We start from the raw sequence: 21,331 nt of genomic DNA, 5'->3' as shown, positions 1-21,331 counted from the left end.
TCTCGTCAACCAGCAGGCCTGCATTCCAAAAGTAACCCCACGGAGAACGATGCTGAGCAGTCCGTACAGAGTCCCTGTGTGCACTGTGTATGCTGACAGCAATAACAGGAAGCCTGAATCACCCAAATACCAACTCTCTGGTGAGCCACACTTTGGGGATCGGGGGGAAACAAGGCAGTTGAGACTTCCATGCTGATGAGGCTATGATGCCTAATCCCCCACCTCGACCCACTGAAGCCTGTTAAACTCCAAATTCCTTGAACTGTAGAGACAAAGTTGGAGGTGGAGGAGAGACAGGATTTCGGCTTGTGGCGCTTCAGAATGATCTCTGTTAATCTCTTTCCCCACTTTTTAGAATTTCCCCATCGTATGAACATATGAAGCTGCCTTATACTGAATCAGACCCTGGGTCCATCAAAGTCAGTATTGACTACTCAAGACTGGCAGCGGCTCTCCGGGGTCTCAAGCTGAGGTTTTTCACACCTGTTTGCCTGGACCCTTTTGAGTTGGAGATGCCGGGGATTGAACCTGGGACCTTCTGCTTACCAAGCAGATGCTCTACCACTGAGCCACCGTCCCTCCCACATATGAAGCTGCCTTCTACTGAATCATACCCCCCTCGGTCCATCCAAGTCAGTATTGTCTGCTCAAACTGGCAGCGGCTCTCCAGGGTCTCAAGCGGATCACCTTTCTCGCCTATTTGCCTTTCTTAGTTGGAGATGCCGGGGATTGAACCTGGGACCTTCTGCTTCCCAAGCAGATGCTTTACCGCTGAGCCACCGTCCCTCCCCTCTTGTTTAGTGGAAAAAAACTAAAGGAAATCCTCTTGTTTAGCTGCTAAGCCAAGTACCTGTATTCTCTGTGGGAGCTGAAATCTCACCACTAGCTAAGGTCACTAGGTCCTCCTGGTGGAGAAAGACTTACCAGCTATATACTGGGAATATCAACTGGACTTGATGGTGTTGGGTGGTAAACCTAGCCTGGCCTGGCGACACTATGGCATCGCCAGCAACGCACTGATGTCACTTCCTGTGCGTGCCCGAAGTGGCATCATCAGCCTAGGCCTTCCTTTGCTGCCGGTCAACTGATCAGCAGCAGATGGTTCCCCCCGCGCCATCGGCAGAGGTCTGGAAACTCTGCCACTGGGCGCCAACCATCATTAAGACCAACCAAGGCTTTTGTTTTTTTGTAGAAAAAGCCCAGCAGGAACTCATTTGCATATCAGGCCACACACCCCTGATGCCAAGCCAGCTGGAACGGCGTTCCTGTGCGTTCCGGCTCAACAACAACAAAAAGCCCTAGCGGAGGGAGCCAGGAGGCCTCTCTGACCCTCGCGCTGCGCGGGATCTGCCCAACGGATTAATTTACAGGAAAGATTTCCCCCACCGTGAAACAGATGGCAAGGGAAAGACGGAGGGAAATCAAGGATTCATTCTGCTGGGTGCAGAAAACACACTGGAAGCCGATCCGCTTTCCAGCAGAATGGAGGATGGCGGCGTTGTCGGCGAGCAGCGCTCGCCGCCGGGGCTCCCTCGCTCATTCCGTCCTTAAAATCTGGCTTGAGAACGGTCTACAGAGAGACTAGATGGATTTAAAAATGGGCTGCCCGAGATGGAACACCCGGTTGTCCAAAACACAGTTGCTGCAGGCTCTACAGGGGAGGGAGCGCCGCCGTTTCTCAACCTGGCGGTGGCGACCGCACACCCTCGCCCTCCCTAATGACTGGGGTGGAAGGCAGGATTGGCAACACTGCAGCCAGAAAAAACATGTGCAATGAAGAAGGGGTGATTTTTTTTTTTTTGGGGGGGGGGGGGGGGAGTCCGCTCAAGAATTCATAATTTTTAACCACATCTCCCACAGCACGATGGTTTTATTTTGTTAAAAAAAAGTATTACAGAACAACTTTCTCCTGTTCTGAGTCGTGATCCATTTCGATTGGTATTACGTTTTTCAATGTCCTTGGCATAGAAAACGAGGATATAAGATTAAGGGCCCTCAAGAGTAGCTGCCCTTGGGCTCAAAGAGCACCAGGACAGCACCCGATCCAGGAACCCCTTTATTACGGAAGTCAAACACTTGTCCTCCCACGCAAACAGAGAGTCAGACAAAGGGTTCTTTAAGGGCCCTTCCAATTCCCTGTGAACAGCAAAGAGGCTATGGCAGAATTTCCCCCCTCCACTGCCCAAGTCCCTGGGACAGGTCAAATACACAGGATATCGGAATGAGCAGCTGGAGGCATTCAGAGGGTAGGTATTCACACTGAGATGGAGAGGGAGACGTTAATGAGCTCTTTGTGAGCTAGTGGGCAGGGCCAATGCAGACAAGACCGTGCAGCGCTCTCTCTCTGTTCCTAATGCAGTTCTCTCCCCCCCCCCCATTACAAAAACTGATCTGCTGATCAGATGAATACCGTGAGGCTTCGAAATACATTTTTCTCCCCACCGCAAGCCACGCTCCCCATCTCCCGTTTGCATTGCAGCAGTCAGCAGCAGTTTAAAACCAGCGCAGATGGAGTTGGCCAGAAAAGTCGGCAAAACTGGCTGCAAGGTTCTTTCTCATGTGAAATTACTGGATCCCGAAGCACTCAAGAGTGCCAAAATGCTTGCAATGCAGGGGGCAAGGGTCAATAAAGACTGCCTCATCCTTTCATCTGCAACCCCCCCAAAGTATGTTTCAACACTGGCCTCTCTAGTACGCAGAATGGGTTTGCATCCCCAGAAACAGCAAACTGGCCAGCAGTTTGGATTCCCAAGGCCAACATTCTACAGGCTCCTCCCCCCGAGAAAAATGGGTGAGGATACAACACGGCAGGGCTGGGAGATCCACAGAGGCCTTAAGCCCTCCCCCTTGAGACTGTTAGTACAAAGGGGGAGGGGGAATCCCAAACGAACTCAGAGGGATGAGTCTAGCAAGGAGATCTAGGGCTACATATGGTGCATTCCATTGGCTGAATTTTTGGAGCAGCAAGTTTTGAGATGCAGAGAGAAAACAGCCATGAGGTATATATTTTTGACAGTTCGCAAGTTTCAAGTCATGGTCGACCAAGGTTTAAGCTAAAAACAGAAAAAAAGCAACTGGAGTCCACCTGCCTCGTCTCCTACCCACAAGATGGGTCCCTCGGACAAAAATGTCCCTCCTCCTCCTCCCTGCCCCCCCCAAACCCTGCCTTCAGTTTGTGCCTAGACTTCAGTTGTGAAATGGTTACGGGCACTGGATTGAAAAAAGACACCCCAATGCCAGAATGGGCAAAAAAAAGAGAGAGGAAGGGAATCAGGATTTCAACTCACAAAAAGATTACAAAGCAAAAGAGACAGAAGTTTCAAGGCTGGCCATCAGTTAAGGACGGAGGCGGGGTGCGAGGGTGTGTCCCGAGGCAGCCCCCAAACCGCCCCAAATGCATGGAACCAAGCATTTTTTCCCCCCACACAGTCACTCTTCTCGGTCTTGGAGATAAATGTTCAGTTGGATGGCCTTCTCTCTCAAGTTAAGGGCATGCTTCTTCCCTCTTGGTTCAATCCCAGCCGTTGTCCTTGATCATGTGAGCTAATTCAATGATGTATTTGCCTTCTTTATACTTTTGACTGCTTTCAAACGCGTGTTCCTGAACAACAACAACAACAAAAAATTAAGATGGCAGCGTTAAGAAAGGGAGGAAGGGCTGTGGGACTCACTGCCACAAGATGTAGGTACAGCAACCAAACAGAGAATCGCGGGAATGGAGCGGAGGAAAGGTACAAAGGCCTCCGCGAAAACCAGCCTCAGAAATTAACAAAATTAGTAGAAACTTACAACAATAGAAGTATATTAGAATCGACTTTGTCAACACAGCCCGGACCCCTCATATTGAGAATTTCAGCACTGTTGCATGCTTAGTACTCTGGGTACGGGCAGATTCAAGTGTTTTGGCACCTCAAATGTGACTGAATTCAACTTTTTGTATAAATACACTTCTACTGTTGTAAGTTTCTATTAATTCTGTTAATTTCTGAGGCTGGTTTTCACAGAGGTCTTTGTACTTTTCCTCTACAAGATGTAGGTACGGCTGCTGGCTTAGAGGGCTTAATTAGGGCAACGTATGGAGCACAAGTCCCTTTGTGGCGAAATGGAACCTCCTTATTCAAACGCAGTGTACCTCTGAAATACCAGTCACTCAGAGGAAACAAAGGGAACTATCAGCCACATCTGAGGTCTGCATGGAAACTTGACTTATCTTTCCTGAAGAACTGTGCCTGCACATGAAAACTTATACTGTGAATAAACTTCATTGGTCTTACAGGTGAGAATAAACTCAAATTTTGTTTTCCTCAACGCTGTTTGTGTAGTGACAGGTAGAAGAAAATGATGATATTGGATTTATACCCTGCCCTTCACTCTGAATCTCAGAGCAGCTTACGATCTCCTTTACCTTCCTCCCCCACAACAGACACCCTGTGAGGTAGGTGGGGCTGAGAGAGCTCTCCCAGAAGCTGCCCTTTCAAAGACAGCTCTGCTGACCCACGGCCACTCCAGCAGCTGCAAGTGGAGGAATGGGGAATCAAACCCAGTTCTCCCAGATAAGAGTCCACGCACTTAACCACTACATCAAACTGGCCCCATGCACACTGGGGAAGGAAAAGGGATTCTGTATTGCCTAGAGATATATTTGGCTCAGAAAGACCAGCCCTGTGACTTTTGGGGGAAATAACATTAGCAAATTTGGGAGGGAGTACGAAGCCTGAATGTAGGAGACCCTAGCTCCAGTCCCTGACTGTCCAAGTTCCTTATTTTTCAATGAGGACAGCAGAAATGAGAATACCAGATTAGGGTCGACACTGAAGAATGCAGCAGATATCAGTACCACCATGGCTCTCTCTTTCGCAGGACTGAAATATATGAACCCGACAGTTCCTTTTTTGAAAAAGCTGTGCATTGCAACTGAAAAGAAACTTACAGAGACTCCACTTTTGTTCTGAACTGTCTGTATTTCAGAAACATAATCCTATTGTTTAAAGGACTGAAAGCTTTCATGCATTACCCTCGTGAACTCCCCGGTTGCTTTCCCCCCCCCCTTTTTTTGCAGCGGGATCAAATTCATGGATCTGTTCCAAGAGATCATGTGAGCTCTCAGTCACTCACCTGCTCAAAAATCAGCCAACCCAGTGGCCAGTTTTGCTGAAGTGGTGGAGGCCCTGGGCAAATCCAATCACCCAGTCCCAAAGATGCTTCAGCCCCTTGCCAGAATTTGGGTATCTAGATCAGGGATGTCAAACACGTGGCATGGGGGCTGAATCAGGCCTCCAAAGGGCTCCTATCAGGCTCCTGAGCAACTGGCTGCCATCTGCTTCCTTCTCCCTCTCTCTTGCTTCCTTCTGCATAACAGCTTGCTCTGAAAGGCTTGCTCAGTCACACAGGAGCTACAGAGCAAAACCTCTGTTTTTTTCATTGGCTGAGGATCCTTCCTTGGGGAGAAAGGGGTGGAGAGGGAGAGCTTGTTTTGCCAGGCTCTCTCAATCACACATCAGAGCTACTGAGACAAGCCTCTCTTTCTTCTATTGGCTGAGGCTCCTCTCCCTCCTGGTCCCCTGGGGAAGGAAGGAAAGAGTCAGAGCTTCCTTTGCCCAGTTCCCTGAATCCCATGGGCGAAATACAAAGAAAGCAACTTTAAGACCAATGAGTGCTAATGTTTTAAGCATATTTTATTTTTAAGGGTTTTCTTTTTAAAAAAATTTTTTTTAATTGTGTTTGTGTCCTTTATAAAGTTTATATCTCTGCTACTTAATCTTAAACAGGTACACACATGGCCCGGCCCAACAAGCCCTCATTTATGTCAGATCCGGCTCTCATAACAAATGAGTTTGACACCTTTCAGCCAACCAATCAAGCACTGTTTTGAACACCTTTTATAACCTTTCCACATTTGAATGTTACTGTTTGTCCCACCAGTTAGAAAGCTTGGAAACAGTTATAAATAACAATGAAAAGGGCAGCCAGTCATTCCTTGTCCAGACCCTTAGAGAAGCCTGTTTGCTTTATTGCATTAATTAGAAAGCAAAGATATCGCTGCAAGCTGGGGGTGGAGGGAGGTCCCCTTTTGAAACCGATCAAAAGGATCTAATTAATTAATCTAACTAAAAAGCTACAGCCCTACACCTCCACTTCTCTGTGAAATAGGCAGGCAAATGCTGTTGTGAATGTATGCAGAACCCCACAGACTTCTTCCCAGGTTCCCTTTTAAAGAAGCAACTTCAACACTGTGGTTCATAAATCATTTGCTGAAGATAGAGGAGGGGGGGGGGGAAATCAGAGATTGCCCAGTGTGTTGTAGTCAGACCAAATGTTAGACTTAGGAACAGGGAGAGCTGAGTTCAGATCCCGCACGCATTCGGCCGCTTGGCTGACTTCACAGGATTGATACACCGATAAAAACAAAAAGCCACTGATTCTGCCAGGAGGAAGGCAAAGTCACTGATAATGAAGACCCATTATCAGAAGACAGACCTTTGATCCATTCCGATCTCAACCAGCAGGGGCAGGGCTTTTTTTGTAGCAAGAACTCCTTTGCATATTAGGCCACACCTCCCCTGATGTAGCCAATCCTCCAAGAGCTTACAGGGCTCTTAGTACAGGGCATACCATAAGCTCCAAGAGGATTGGCTACATCAGGGGTGTGTGACCTAACATGCAAAGGAGTGCCTGCTAAAATTATTAATAGCTCAACATTGGAAAGCTTCAGTTCTACCTTCCAAACAAAAATGGTTTCTAAAAATTTGGGACTTAATTGTGATGGACAAAATAGCTGGTACCATACAAATTTCAGAAGCACTTGATAAAGGAAGCGAGAAGAATATGTGTATAGAAAAATGGTTTCGTTTTTTTGCCTATGTACATTCCGATCAAAGTGCATTTTGTAAATTACCGGACAAATACGTAGATTTTGCTTTTTATTAGACATGTACTAGGTATATCATATACAGAACAGGATGGCTTATGGTTTAGTTATTGTTAATATTATCGTTATAGTTGATGTTTGTAAAATTGTGTTTATTATTAATTAATAAAAAATTTAAACTGGGGGGGGGGGGAAAGGGAGTGCCTGCTACAAAGAAAGCCCTGGGAAGGGACTATCCAGGACATCAAGCATTGAAAGGCTATTCCAAGTGTCAGGAGAGATCAGGGACTAAACCCATATTTTGTGGTTCTCGAAGTCCCCACCGCCTTGCTGGCCAGTGACGAGAAGGTATTTCTCTCTTTAAATCACATCCCCAAACGCCTTCTCCAAGCTAGCCGATGGGGGCTTTGAGAGCCACACAATATGTGCGAAAGAGCCACGTGTGGCTTCCAAGCCACAGTTTAGCCACCCCTGAACTATGCCACAGTAAAGCAGATTTCAGACCAGGTTAGAACCAACAAGAATTTCTTGGCATAAGCTTTTGTGAGCCAAAACTCTCTTTTATGCTGAAACTCTAGTTTGTCTCTAGGGCAGGGGTGGGCAACGGTAGCTCTCCAGATGTATTTTGCCTCCCATCAGCCCCAGCCAGCATGGCCATTGCCTCCCATCAGCCCCAGCCAGCATGGGCAACGGTAGCTCTCCAGATGTATTTTGCCTCCCATCAGCCCCAGCCAGCATGGCCATTGCCTCCCATCAGCCCCAGCCAGCATGGGCAACGGTAGCTCTCCAGATGTATTTTGCCTCCCATCAGCCCCAGCCAGCATGGCCAATGGCTGGGGCTGATGGGAGTTGTAGGCAAAAAAAAACATCTGGAGAGCTACCGTTGCCCACCCCTGCTCTAGGGTACTACTTCGACTTGAACCTGTTTTCTTGCAGACCAGCACGGCCGTCCTCTGAACTATGCCCATAGTAAAGGATCCGGTGTACCTCCGCAGAAAAGCTGACATGACCGAAGTTCCTAAAAGCATTTTTAAAAGTCTGAAAGCTCTTGCCCTAATTTTTAGACACTTTCCTGCAAAGCAAATGGACAGCTGGTTTGCACTTCTTAGGGAGAACCCAGGAATATGTTCAAAGATTGGGACCCGCTAATGAAATCTTTCTTGTAGCACCTTTTATGTAGTTCAGATTGTTTATATGTTAAAGTAAATAAATAAATAAATAGAAATAAAATTGATCTGACACTTTCATTCCTCACTCCTTCAAAGACTGCAGGGAGATGCATGTGCTTCTCCTATCGCAACAATCCTGTGAGGTAGGCTAAGCTAAGGGGGGGGTGGGGTTAGTTGGCCTGCCTAAGATTGCCTAGAAAGCTTCACGGCCTAATGGGGATTTGAATTCACACCTCCCTGGTCTTCACTTCTGTTTTAGGGCAAGGGTGCCTAACATAAGAGCTACACAGAATAAACATCAGATGTCTAAGAGCCCCAAGACGTGAACACCAGATCTTTGAGAGAAGGAAGGAAGGAAGGAAGATGGAAGAGGGAGAGAGTTGGAAAGAAAGCAACTTTAATTTAAAATGCATTCTCCAAGCTGCCAACTGGCTGGAGAAGTGATTTCAAGAGAGAAATCCCTTCTCCAAGCCAGCCAATGAGGCAGTGGAGGTTTGAGAGCCACACGATGTGTGTGGAAGAACCATATGTGGGACCCAAGCCACAGTTTGGCCTACCCTGGTTTAGGGAGATACTGCAATTTTTTTAAAAATTGAACAAATTATATTCTGCTCTTTAGTTAGCTCATGAGCAGCTGTCCGTCACTTGAACAAGAACAGAAGAATGAGATCTGACTCCAGCCCCTTCCCAGCCTCCTCCTCCCCAGGGTGGGGTGGGGGCAGGGTCAAGCAAAGCAAGAAAAATGTGGCTACTCACGTATTTCCAACCCAACGTGGTTTTGCAGTTTTCACAGTAAATGTCGGCAACTGCATGTAGACCTGTTAGCAGCACCCGTTCCTCTGCTGGGCCGCAACCCACATTAACTCTGCAAATGGGAAGGGGGGGAAGAGAAGAGAGATGACTTAGTTCCAAAGGGACATTTTTCAGATCTGGAAAAACGGTCAAGCACCTTCCCTATGAGGAGGGATGAAAGAGTCTGGGGGCTTTTTAGCAGACAAAAAAAGACAACTGGGGGAGGAGGGGGAGAAAAAAAAGAGAATTTTTAACAATGAGGCATGTCATGGTGAAATTGGAGGTAATTTCTCTCTCGTTGGTATTTCTGTATTTCGTGTGTGTGTGTGTGTGTATGTGTGTGTGTGTGTGTGTGTGTGCACCTGGAAGACATGTTGACCTCTGATGACTGACCCCTACTGGGGGACTGGAGAATACTCAGAGAGGTGGCTGAATAAAGTCTGCCCCTGCCTCCGGTCCTGGTGTTCCAAGGAGGTCTCCCATCCAAGTACTTGCTAGATTTGATCCTTAAGTTTCCCAGATCTCATAAGATCAGGCTTTCCTGGCTGATCCAGGTCAGGGCCTCTTCCTCTCTCATAAGACGGGACTTTGAAGGTGAGAGTATCTAACCAAGTAAGATCAGCAGTTAGGGTAGGCTAAAGGAAGCTCTTCACTTTTCACTAAAGGAAGCTCTTTACTTAGGGTAGGCTAAAGGAAGCTCTTCACTCAAGGCACAAATTACCCAATAGAATTAATAGCCACGAAATGGGGTGGTGGACTTAATTTTAAGCGGGGATTAGACAAACACTTGAAGAACAAGTCTATTGATGAGTACGAATTGCAATGGCTACGTGGAATATCCAGGATCAAAGGAAATGTAGTTCTACATTCAAGAGATGACTTTGGATGCCACAACCTACTTGCAGATCTTTCAGGAATATCTACATCACCATTGTGGGAGTAAGGATTTTTAATCTGATCCAGTGGGGAAATCACCCTTCCAGATCTTATTCCTCTGGCAACCTCTATGCTGCACTTGTCAGAAACTATTCTTGAATTTTATCACACTCTCCAAAGTTCATCTGACAGAACTTGTCTGATGCGCCACTGCTGGGAAACCTAGCATGGCATGGTAGGTTGAATGCTAGAGTATATCGTTTTCCAAATACTACATGAAACACTGATCTTTTCTTGAATGTTCAAGTTACTCCTGATTTTCTTGCGAGACAACCTACAAGCGTCAGAATCGGTTTTGGCAGGGTTCTGCTGCACATCTGCCCTGCCTGTGCATTTTTACATTTGTGGAATCGGTTTATTTAATTCCATGTGTAGCTTAAATAACGAGGATTTTCAAGGGAGGATCCAGTCATCAGTGGCATCACAGCACCCTCCTTATTTAAAAAAAAAATAGCACTAAAATATCGCTATACTGCTGTAGTGCTTCAGACCATCAGACCAACACTTGGATCTAGTTTAAGCAGGTTCTCCGAATTCTCAGCTTTGGTTAAAAATGTCTCCAGGTATGTCTTTTTCCTTATATCTCCACAACAGGAGAGGCTAGAGACTCAACTTTTATTAAAAGCTGGGAGTTCAGAGAACCTGCTTAAATGATCGCTACAACACTATAGTGTTATATTGATATGTTAGGGCCTTTGGAAAAACCCTGAAATCATTGTTGTGGGGGGAGAGGGAGTGGACAACAGTCCAGTCTCTGAAAAGCGGGCTGGAGGTGGGTGGGACAAAGAAAACTAACAGAAACGTTACAGACTAGGAAAAAGACAACTCAAAACTGACTTCCAGAATTGGAGCCGGAGAGGGGAAGGGGGGGGGGGGGGACAAAAAACCTGAAGTGAAAAATAAAGGCACAAAAACTTGTGCAGAAATCAGGGGATGAACCAAAGCAAAATGGGACCAGAACCAAAGGAAAAATACCCATGCAGAAAAGCCCTTGGCATGTTTGCGGCAAATACATAACTTCTGGATGCCGAAGTCTTTACATGTACATGGGTCTTTAAATATGAACGTGCCTAAGAATCAGGGTGATTTGGGCTATGTGTTGTGACAAGTTTTTGGCTTTCTAGTCTAATAACATTGATTACCCAGGATTACTGACAGCAAATCCCAGAAATTTGATCTCTATGGTTATATCAGAAAACATGGAAGCCATGCTCCAGTATTAGTTATGGGGTTAGGTACAGCGTAGCATTTTATGCATTCAGTTGCCCTGTTTCTCTCCAGGGTACTCTAGGGCTTGCATATGTGGAAGAAGGGTACCAGGAGAAGAGAATCTCTCTCTTAAAAAAAAAATCACGTTTCTAGTCCATAAGACTGCAAGTTAAGATAATTATTTTTGACACTTGAAAGCAAGTGGGCAACATTTGGTGAATTCAGAGGAGAAACTGTACAAGATTTCCATTGCATCAAAGTGAGAAGGGGGGGAGGGAATTTCAGTATCTCAAACTGGCTACTTACCCCTCGCCCTAACAAGCAGGATTTTAGGCAGTTATTTTGCATGAAATTTGTAAAATGAGCTTTACTTCGCAAAAATTTGTCCAGGTTGCAGAATACAGTATTTCACATCAAGCAACTTGAACCCAGAACTGCACTGTCTCGGAAGGAAAGAGGAAAGGCAGGAAATACACAACCCCATACCCTTGGTAACGGAAAAGCTACAGCGATGTTTTACCAAAAAAAAAACCACTCACACTGAATTGAAGAGGTACGCCCGCCCTTGGCTTCCTTGGAAAGACTGCAAGGCAAGCAAAAAAATAAAAATAAAAAAATCAATAAGGCTGGTACCGTAGAAAACCACCAGGCCCGAAAAGACTCAATACAGTCCCCGGAAATTGCAAGCCACAACTTTAGTAGTGCAGATAACAGACTTGTGGAGAGGCGGGAGCCTTTAACAAGGCGCATGCATTGGGCCCAGAAGCCGTAGGCCAAGCACCCTACAGATTTTCTCCCCTGATTATCTCCTTGTTCCATGCAAAGTGAGACTGGCACTACTGTTGTGGTGGGTCTTTTGCGAGCTGAGAAGGGCAGGAAGTGCCCCACCTCTTTGCAGCCAGCCCTGAAGGGAATAACTCTGGAAACCTATATGAACATTGGTAGACCAGAGAATGCACTGAGGAAAATATCAGGAAAAGGCAGAAATTGAGGGGGCTGAAACCTGGGCAGGGTGCAAGGAGGAAACCAAGGAAAAGAACTAAGCCTGGTCTTGAGGAGGACAAAGGCTGTTCAGTCATGCTGGCAGTTGTGCTGGAAGAAAAACCGGCCAGCAGTTTTTTCCACTGTTCTTGGAAGATACCTCACCCGGAACATGCACCTTCCAGATTTCCTGACCCTTTTGCACAGAAACTGGTTTCGAAAATAAACTCAGGATTCTCCCAAAAGGTTGGGACCAGTGTTTCCTCTATGCTGTGAGTTAGCTCACAGATTCTTAGCCTCCAGCTCACACATTTTTGTCTTAGCTCAGGAAAATTGACCCCAGAGCACGGTAATTTATGCAGCAGCTCACAACTTTGATACCAGTAGCTCACAAAGTAGAACTTTTGCTCACAAGACTCTGCAGCTTAGAGGGAACATCGGTTGGGATGCCACCTGCTTCCTGCAAATTCAGCTCACCTGTGTCCCCTCCCTCCCCCTCCCTTTCCCAGCTGCCAGACACAGACCCTGTCTTAGGAGCAGCTAACCCCCCCCCCCAAAAAAAACCCCCACCTCTAAGGGCCACTGTTCTTGATTTGTAAATCCCCTTCTATAATACTCAGATGCAAGACTGAAGAAAGACATACAGCCAGTCTTCCCTCCCTCCCTCCTCTGATGTTTTTCCAAAAAAAAGCATTTGGTTTGCATTAAAGTTCTGGCGGGGGAAATTTCCATGTCACGCATCAGGTTCTGAAAGGCCCACCCACTCTTTGAGAAACATGTTAAAAGCAGGACAGGGCAAATCGGACGATGGGAAACATCAGCTCCTTGGCCTAGCAATTCTGTCCTCCCCGCCCTCTTTCTCAAAGCGGCCCAAGGAAAGGAGGAGGACTGGTTTTGAATTTTCCTAAGAATATTTCTCCGCTGCTAATTGGAAGGAATCTACTGTGGCACTTCCGAAAGAATGGTTCCTTTGACTTCTAAACTCAAACAGACCAGCGTTATAAACCCAGGTATGCAATAAATCCACAGACTTCCGAGTCCCCAAGAAACAAAATGTACTTGGCCCGTGCACGCCTATATTCACCAGTAGTGGTTTTAAATCTTTCTTAGATACTTTAATCCCGAGCACAGGGTTGCCAACTGCAGGCTGGGGAATTCCTGGAAATTTGGTGGTGGAGCCTGGGGGTGAGTGGGATTTGGAGGGGGGAATGATTTACAAGTCCATCCTCAAAAGCCGCTGAGTTCTTCCAGGGAAATCTACCTCTGCAGTATGAAGACCAGTTAGAATTCTGGAAGATCTCCAGGCCTTACCAGGAGGTTGCCAACCCAGAAGAAGAAAAGAAGAAGGAGATGATGATGATGATATTGGATTTATATCCCGCCCTATACTCTGAATCTCAAGAGTCTCAGAGCAATCACAATCTCCTTTAACCTCCCCCCCCCCCCAACAGACACCTTGTGAGGTAGGTGGGGCTGAGAGAGCTCTTCCATCAGCTGCCCTTTCAAGGACAACCTCTGCCAGAGCTATGGCTGACCCAAGGCCACGCTAGCAGGTGCAAGTGGAGGAGTGGGGAATCAAACCCAGTCCTCCCAGATAAGAGTCCACGCACTTAACCACTACACCAAACTGGCTGACGTGGAACCCAACAAGCCACAATCAGGACCAGTTCGGGGCCAAGAGCCAATGACGACACAGGTCCTGGCTTCCTGCTCCCTTTCCGGCTAGCTAGCCATCCTCTCGTCTTTCTTGCAGGTAACTGGCAAGAGACTCAAGTAACTTTTGGAAAGTCCCACCCTGGTGGTGGAGAAAAGTGAAGTCAAGTCACAGCTGACTCATGGCAACCCTTCAAGGGGTTTTCAAAGCCCAAGACAAACCGAGGGGATTTGCCATGGCCAGCCTCTCTGCCACGACTCTGGACTTCCTTGGTGGTTTCCCATCCAAGGCCGAGAACTAGCAAGATCAGGCTAGCCTTGGTCATCATATTCAGGAATACATTCATAATATTCTCTGTCTTTATCAAGGACCATCCCCTTTGGGGATTGCTGCAGGCCAACCCCGCTTAGCTTCCAAGACCTAACAATGTCAGGCTACTCCGGGCCAACCAGGTCAGGGTACCACTCTACCCTAACTCTATACCATGGGTGGCCAAACTTGCTTAACAATAAGAGCCACACAGAATAAATATCAGACATTTGAGAGCCACAAGACATGAATGTCAGATGTTTGAGAGCTGAAAGATGGAAGGAAGGAAAATAAATTGGGGAAGAGAGGTGGAAAGAAAGCAACTTTAAATGTCTTCTCTGAACCGCTAGCTGGCTTGGCTTGGCAATGATTTAGAGAGAGAAATGCCTTCTCCAAACCAGCTGATGGGTTGTTGGGGGTTTTGAGAGCCACACAATTTGTGTGAAAGAGCCACAGTTCGGCCACCCCTGCTCTATACCCATCAATTATGGTTGCCAGATCTAGACTGGAAAGTTCCTAGAGATTTGGGGATGAAGCCTGGGAGGACAGGATTCTCCAAGGGGTACAAGCGCCATAGAGTCTACTCTCCAAAGCACCCATTTTCTCCAGGGGAGCCGATCTCTGTAGTCTGGAGATGAGATGCAATTCTGGGGGATCCCCAGATCACACCTAGAGGTTGGCATTCCTACCATCAATATGGAGGGAGTGGAGCTATCCCAAGATGGAGGTGGGCTCGACCTAGCTCTGGCTGCAAAACATGTGGCAGAAAGTCACATGATGTCACAGACAGGAAGAGGAGGAGCCAGGTTACCTGAACCTGCCAGCATTAAAAAGGAATTCTCTCAGCTGCCAAGAGACCTTGCTCTGGTCCTCTGAACTTGCAGGCAGAAAGAGGATGGAGGTGTGGGGCGCTAGCACTAGGCCTTTCCCCATCTGTCAAAATAAGCCACAAAATGGGAGTTCTGTAAGGGACTGCTGTCCAGCAGATGGGACTCACTGGACCTCCCCTTGATGGTCAATGGGTTGAACTCTGCTGTTCTAACTGAACTTCTCCATCTACCCCCGTTTTCCTAAAGAACCTTTATTATGGGGGAGTTCCAGTTTTCAACAATTTCTACAATGATAGAAAAGGCAAATTCAGAAAGATGCCTTGCAGCGTGATACAATGGGGTTGCAAAAGGGTCTTCCTCACTTTAGAATCTCCAGCTACGTAATACCCCGCAGAACAATTAGACTGGAGCCCAAAAGCACCCTAGAGGCCTTCAAGGAACTCTGACTCTTGAAGCTTATACCCCCAAAATCTTGGTCTTTTAAGGTAATAACCCAGCAGTTCTACCACAGACCAACACTGCTAAAACCGTAATAGCCTACAGAGAATCACCTCTGCATAGAAAGGACTGGTGAATCAGCATTGTGTGAGCGCTACGTCAGGTCACTTCTGATGACTCTCTGAATGAATGACTTCAAAAACATCTTATCCTTAACCTTGGGGGGGGGGGGTTGGTCGGCCGCTCTTGGTGCCCGGTGGGGGGGGGAGGAAGAGGCAGACGCAGCAGCCCCTCACACTCCTCAGCACTGCCTGGGGCCCCTTTCTTTGTCAGAAGATGAAGCTATTAGCCACAAGGGGTTATAGATGGAACTCTCTGTCTGGGGCAAGTGATGCTCTTAGTACTTGTGGGAAGGGAACAGTGTGAGGGCTTCTAGTGTCCTGGCTCCACTAATGGACCTCCTGATGGCACCTGGTTTTTTTTGGCCACTGCGTAACAGTGTCGGACAGCAGAGGTCAATGGCCTGATCCAACATGGCTTCTCTTATGTTCTTAAGTCTTGCAAACTGAAGGCCATGGCTTTCTTGTTTGAGTCAATCCATCTCCAGAGAGTTCTCCTCTTTTCCTAGTGCCTTCAACTTCTGTAGCATGACTGTCTTTTCCAGTGAGTGTTGTATCCTCATAAGGTGACCAAAGTATGTCAGCATCAGCTTAGTCATTTTAACTTCTAGGGAGAGTTTAGGCTTGATTTGACCTAAAACCCACTGATTTGATTTTTTTTTTTGGCCACAGTTATCTATAAAATTCTCCTCCAACACCACATTTCAAACGGATTTTTCTTCCTGTCAGCTTTCTTCATTGTCCAACTTATACCCCCATACCTAGTACAGTTGAATATTATGGTATGAATTACTGATCTTAATCACCAGCAGCACATTCTTACACTTAAGGCAGGGGTGTCAAGCATGCAGCCTGGGGACCGAATCAGGCCCCCAAAGGGCTCCTATCAGGCCCCTAAGCAACTGGCTGCCATCTGCTTCCTTCTCCCTCTCTCTTGCTCCCTTCTGCATCACAGCTTGCTTTGCTGGGCTGTCTCAATCGTGCAGGAGCTACAGAGCAAAATCTCTATTTTCTCCATTGGCTGAGGCTCCTCCCTTGGGGAGGAACAGGGGAGGGAGGGCTTTCTTTGCCAGGCTCTCTCAATCACGAAGCAGAGCTAGTGAGCCAAGCCTCTCTTCCTTCTATTGGCTGAGGCTCTTCTCCCTCGTGGTCCCCTGGGGAAGAAAGGAAAGAGCCAGAGCTTCCTTTGTCCAATTCCCTGCAACCCATGGGAGAGATACCAAGAAAGCACCTTTAAGACCAATGAGTGCTAAATGTTTAAAGCATGTTTTAAGTTTTTCTTTTAAAAAATCTTTAATTGTGTTTGTTTGTGTCCTTTATAAAGTTTATACCTCTGCAACCTAATCTTAAATAGGTACACACATGGCCTGACCCAACCTGACATGGCCCGGCCTAACAAGGTCTCATTTATGTCAGATTCAGCCCTCATAACAAATGAGTTCAACACCCCTGGCATATGGACCTTTTCTAGTTCCTTCATGGCTGACTTTCTGATTTTTGGGTTTCAGTCTCCCTTTCAGCAGATGATGAAGCCAAGGACTAGAAAATATTTTAACAATTTCAGTTTCCTCATTATCAATCTTTAAAAGCTGTGTCATTCCTCAGTAGTCATTACTTTTGTCTTTTTTGATATTCAATTGCATTCTTGCTTTGACACTTCCTGTTTTAACCTCTTCATCAGCAGTCATTTCAAGACTTTTTTCTGCCAGGGAGGAGGTGTCATCCGCATATCTCAAATTGTTAATGCTCCTTCCACGAATTTTCACTCCACCTTCATTAAATCTAATTCCGTGTTCCTTATATGTTCGGAATACAGATTGAACAGGTAGGGAGGTAAAATGCACCTTTGCCTGACACCCTGCCAATTGGAAGCCAGTGTTTCTTCACAGCCTGTCCTGATGGTAGACTCCAGGAACACACAGGAACGCAGTTCTGGCTGGCTTGGTGCCAGGGGTGTGGTCGAATATGCAAGCAGGAGTGGAATTCTAGCAAGAGCTCCTTTGCATATTAGGCCACACACCCCTGATGTAGCCAAACCTCCAAGAGCTTACAACAAAAGAGCCTTGTAAGCTCTTGGCTACATCAGGGGTGTGTGGCCTAATATGCGAAGTAGCTCCTGCTAGAATTCCACCCCTGTATGTAAATGAGTCCCCGCTGGCCTTTTTCTACAAAAAAAAAGCTCTGTGTGAACCAATGGTGCCATTGGGGTGTGTGGCCTAATATACAAATGAGCTCCTGCTGGGCTTTTTCTCCAAAAACAGCCCTGGTAGACTCTTGTCCAGAGTATAAGTTGTACATCAGAACACAAAGTTGTAGTCAGAGCTTTCTTTGTAGAAAAAGCCCAGCAGGGACTCATTTGCATATTAAGCCACACCCCTGACATCACCATTGTCTCACATAGGGCTTTTTGTATAACAAGCTCAGCAGGACCTCATTTGCATATTAGCCCACACCCCCTGACACCAAGCCAGCCGGAACTGCGTTCCTGCTCAAAAAAAGCCCGGGTTGTGGTAGACCCACTTCGTTTAAAATCAGTCATAACTTTTCACAATCCACACAGTCAAAAGATTTGCTGTAACCTATGCAACACAAGCTTAGTTTCTTCTGAAATTCTCTCATATGCTCCAGTAAGCAATGCACGTTTAGAATGTGATGTGTCACACCTTTTCTGAATTGATTTTTTTTCAATTTTAATTTTTTTTATTAACAAAACAACCTTATATTACATCAACATAATATTACATCATGGCAACATACCAGTTTTCATACATAATCAGTTTATCTACATCGTTTCCAGCCTAACTAAACATAATTACCACAAAGTTAAATTACCTTACTAAAAAAAAAAAGTGGAGGAGGCTTTCACCATCCTTTCTAACATCATTCTTTTATATACTCCTTTTCTTATCATTAATTCATCTCCTCCAGTTACTTCATATCTTTCCCTCTCCTTTTACTTTCTTACTAACCCACCTATATATTTTCTCCCATTTACTACTCGCCGCTAGCTTGGACTCCCCTTTCAAAAGAGCCAAGAGTATATCCGCTTCAGCAGCCTGAAGCACTTTATCAACCAATTCTTCTAAATTTGGATTGAATCGAATTTGAACTTCTAGCATTTCTCATCCCATATACGCTTCAGTCTTTGTTGTAAGAATTTGAGATTCACTTTACTCGTGTGAGAAATTAATACCATGTTCTCAGAGTTGCTGCAATCTTGTCTCCTTTTCTGAAACTGGAATGTAGATTCAGCATTTCCAGTCTGCGGGCCATTGTTTTATTTTTCATATCTGTTGGCACATTCTTGTTAAAACTTTGATGGACTCAGTGTCTGTGGTTTGTAATAGCTCTACTGATATCTCATCTATTCTTGGTGATTTGTTTCTCCCCGTTTCTTTCAGTGCAGCATTCACTTCACTTTCTAAAACTGTAGGCTTTTCTTTCCATGTTGATCTTTTCAGCTTGCCTAACTGTGCTTTAAATTTGCCTTTGATTTTTTGGATCTTGTGGAACCGATCTCTTGGTTCTTTCTTTTTTTGTTCTCATTTAGAATACTAGTTCGAGTTCCTTCACCTTTTATTTTTGTTTCTCGTCTACCCTAAGCAATTTGAAGAGTACGATCAGTCATCCATCAAGAATTTTCATTTCTTTTGGCTACAGGAACAGCCTTTACACATTCTTCCTTGGTAACATCTCTGCTTTCAACCCATGATTCTTCCAATTCACGTACACTTAGAAAACTTAGAAATAAAACTTAGAAATACAGATCTGTTCTTTATGTGGTTCTTAAACTTTTCAGGAATGTTGTTTAGATTGTATTTGGGCGCTTTGAATATTTTGGTGTTTTTCTTCAGCTTTATTCTAATGTTTGATATTAATTTAAAAAGTCTGTAGCACAGCCAGCTCCCAGTCTTGTTTTAGCAGAGAGAATACAGCTTCTCCATCTTCTGCTTCTGATGATATAATCTGTTTTATTTCTGTATTGGCTATCTGATGATGTCCATGTATACAATCATCTGTCTGGTTGCTTGAAACATGTGTTCGCAATGAACACACTGTTTTCTTCACACAACTCTATGAGTCACTCAACATTACCTCATAATATTCTATTGTTAACCTTTTTAGGAATCACTCCTTTTAAGTGGCTACCCCCCCCCCCCAAAAAAAAAATCAAGCTCACAAAAGCAGCAGAAAACCAGGATACCAACAGACTTGGCAAGAGCATTTCCATACTTGAGGGATTCAAGTCTTTCAGGGGAAAGAAACATCTCTGACAATGGCTTGATGAAGACAGAAAATGCCTCAAGAAGATATTGAGCATGAGTTAAGGGGGGGTGGGGGTGGCAGATTTGCAGATATTTACAAATCACTGTTTAGGATGTTTTCCAGCAGCAAATCTGAGAGTTCTATTTTAGGTTCAACCTTGCTTCCCACCCACCCCCCACCCCCAGTTCTAGCTGATCTACAGTTTTCAACCCTGATATGAATAAACGACTTTATGCCCAGAATAAATCACAGAACCAGCAGAATAGAATTTGCAACAATTATTATTTAGGATGCTCGGAAGTATCATGCCTTTAAACAGCATGAACCTGAAGGTTTATAGTAAAGTCACGCATTGGCCCATGTAATTCATTATTGATTTACGTAACAGATTTATATGCCACTTTTTTCTTGGAAGACAGACTCAAAGCAGCTTGTAACATTAAAGGCAAAGAAATCCAATATGAGCAATATATCAAATACAACTAAAATACATCAAAACACGCTCACATCCCTATTGCCATAAAAATTCAAAATGGGAGAAAAACACAGCAACCTAGCCATTTGCAGCCCAAAGTGGATAAATACCTTCTCCCTTCCCACGTCTTAGTTTTAGTCGGGCTTCATTTTGGGCAGGAGCTCACACGAGCGGAGCTCCGGAACCTCTAAATTTTATTGTGCTCTTTCTTGCTTCTACCCTCAACCTCCGGGGAAAAAAAAGAAAAACTTGCTTCTGGGCTCCATTGTTCAAACCCCCTGTGAGAATTTTGCTAAACTCTCTGAAGAACTGACAGACTTCATAATATTTTTCCTCACAAAAAAGGGGGAAATAACCAAAACATATAAAGCAGACAGATGGAAACCTTCATCATGCCACTGTGGCCATACAGGAGAAAGTAATTTTAAAAGTATGATGGGAGTAAAGTTTTATGATGACAATTGTAATTCAAGAAGCATTTTAAGGTAGATGCTGAGCTGATATAATTTAGTGCACCTTCCAGTGATGTCAAGGGTGTGTGGCATATGCAAATAAGCTGTGCTAATGAGCTCCAGCACCTCTTTTTCTACAAATATAAGACAGCCACACTTAATAAACTCTAAATCTCTTAGATTTGGACTTCAGTGATGTTTGTGTTTCCCTATTTCAGCAAGAATGGTGTAGTGGTTAACAGTGGCAGATTATGGAGAACTTGGGGGGGGGGTTGATTCCCCACTCCTCCTTCACCAGAAGCCTGCTGGGTGACTCTGGCCTAGTCAGTTCCCTCAGAACTCTCTCAGCCCCACCTGCCTCACAAGCCTGTTGTGGGAGAGGAAGGGAAGGCCATTGTGAGCTGCTCTGAGACTCCTTACAGAAGAGAAAAGCAGGGTATAAAAGCCAACTCCTCTTCTTCAAATAAGAAGCACTGAAACGAAACCATTTTTTCTTAAAGTCAATTTAGGCAGTATAGGAGTGACATGTACGCTTATACAGAATTGATTTCTATAAGGTATGTCAGTGTTCTGCTTTCTATAGAGTTTTTGAATTACTTTAATACATTGGCTATTTATTGGCTGGGAAATAGCAGGGTTTTACTTTGAATCTCGTGTAATATAAACAAATAAACCTCAGTGTATCCCCTTAGAGAACGAGCGCACTGTCCTGCAGAGAATGAAATGTTCTACGGCAACAATCAATTACCAATCAGTGCTGTAAATTAATGGTAATACAGTGCTTTAATTCAGTCAAAGAGGGGGTTTAATCTCCATGTGGCTGTTTCAAATAA

General features: G+C 45.3%; 1 protein-coding gene across 1 annotated transcript in view; it reads right to left on the bottom strand.

The window, feature by feature from the left end:
• Positions 1–1,852: 1,852 nt before the first annotated feature.
• Positions 1,853–21,331, bottom strand: part of YPEL2 (yippee like 2) — an 81,591-nt gene continuing 62,112 nt past the window's right edge. The window contains exons 3-5 of the mRNA XM_060258907.1: positions 11,514–11,557; positions 8,794–8,902; positions 1,853–3,601 (exon numbers count right to left, since the gene is read on the bottom strand). Coding sequence (XP_060114890.1) covers positions 3,512–3,601; positions 8,794–8,902; positions 11,514–11,557 — 243 coding nt within the window. The 3' untranslated portion in view covers positions 1,853–3,511. The remainder of the gene's footprint in view (positions 3,602–8,793; positions 8,903–11,513; positions 11,558–21,331) is intronic.

Source organism: Heteronotia binoei, chromosome 18, assembly GCF_032191835.1.
Source record: "Heteronotia binoei isolate CCM8104 ecotype False Entrance Well chromosome 18, APGP_CSIRO_Hbin_v1, whole genome shotgun sequence".
NCBI classification, from domain to species: domain Eukaryota; kingdom Metazoa; phylum Chordata; class Lepidosauria; order Squamata; family Gekkonidae; genus Heteronotia; species Heteronotia binoei.
This window is presented reverse-complemented; position numbering and strand designations above follow the sequence as displayed.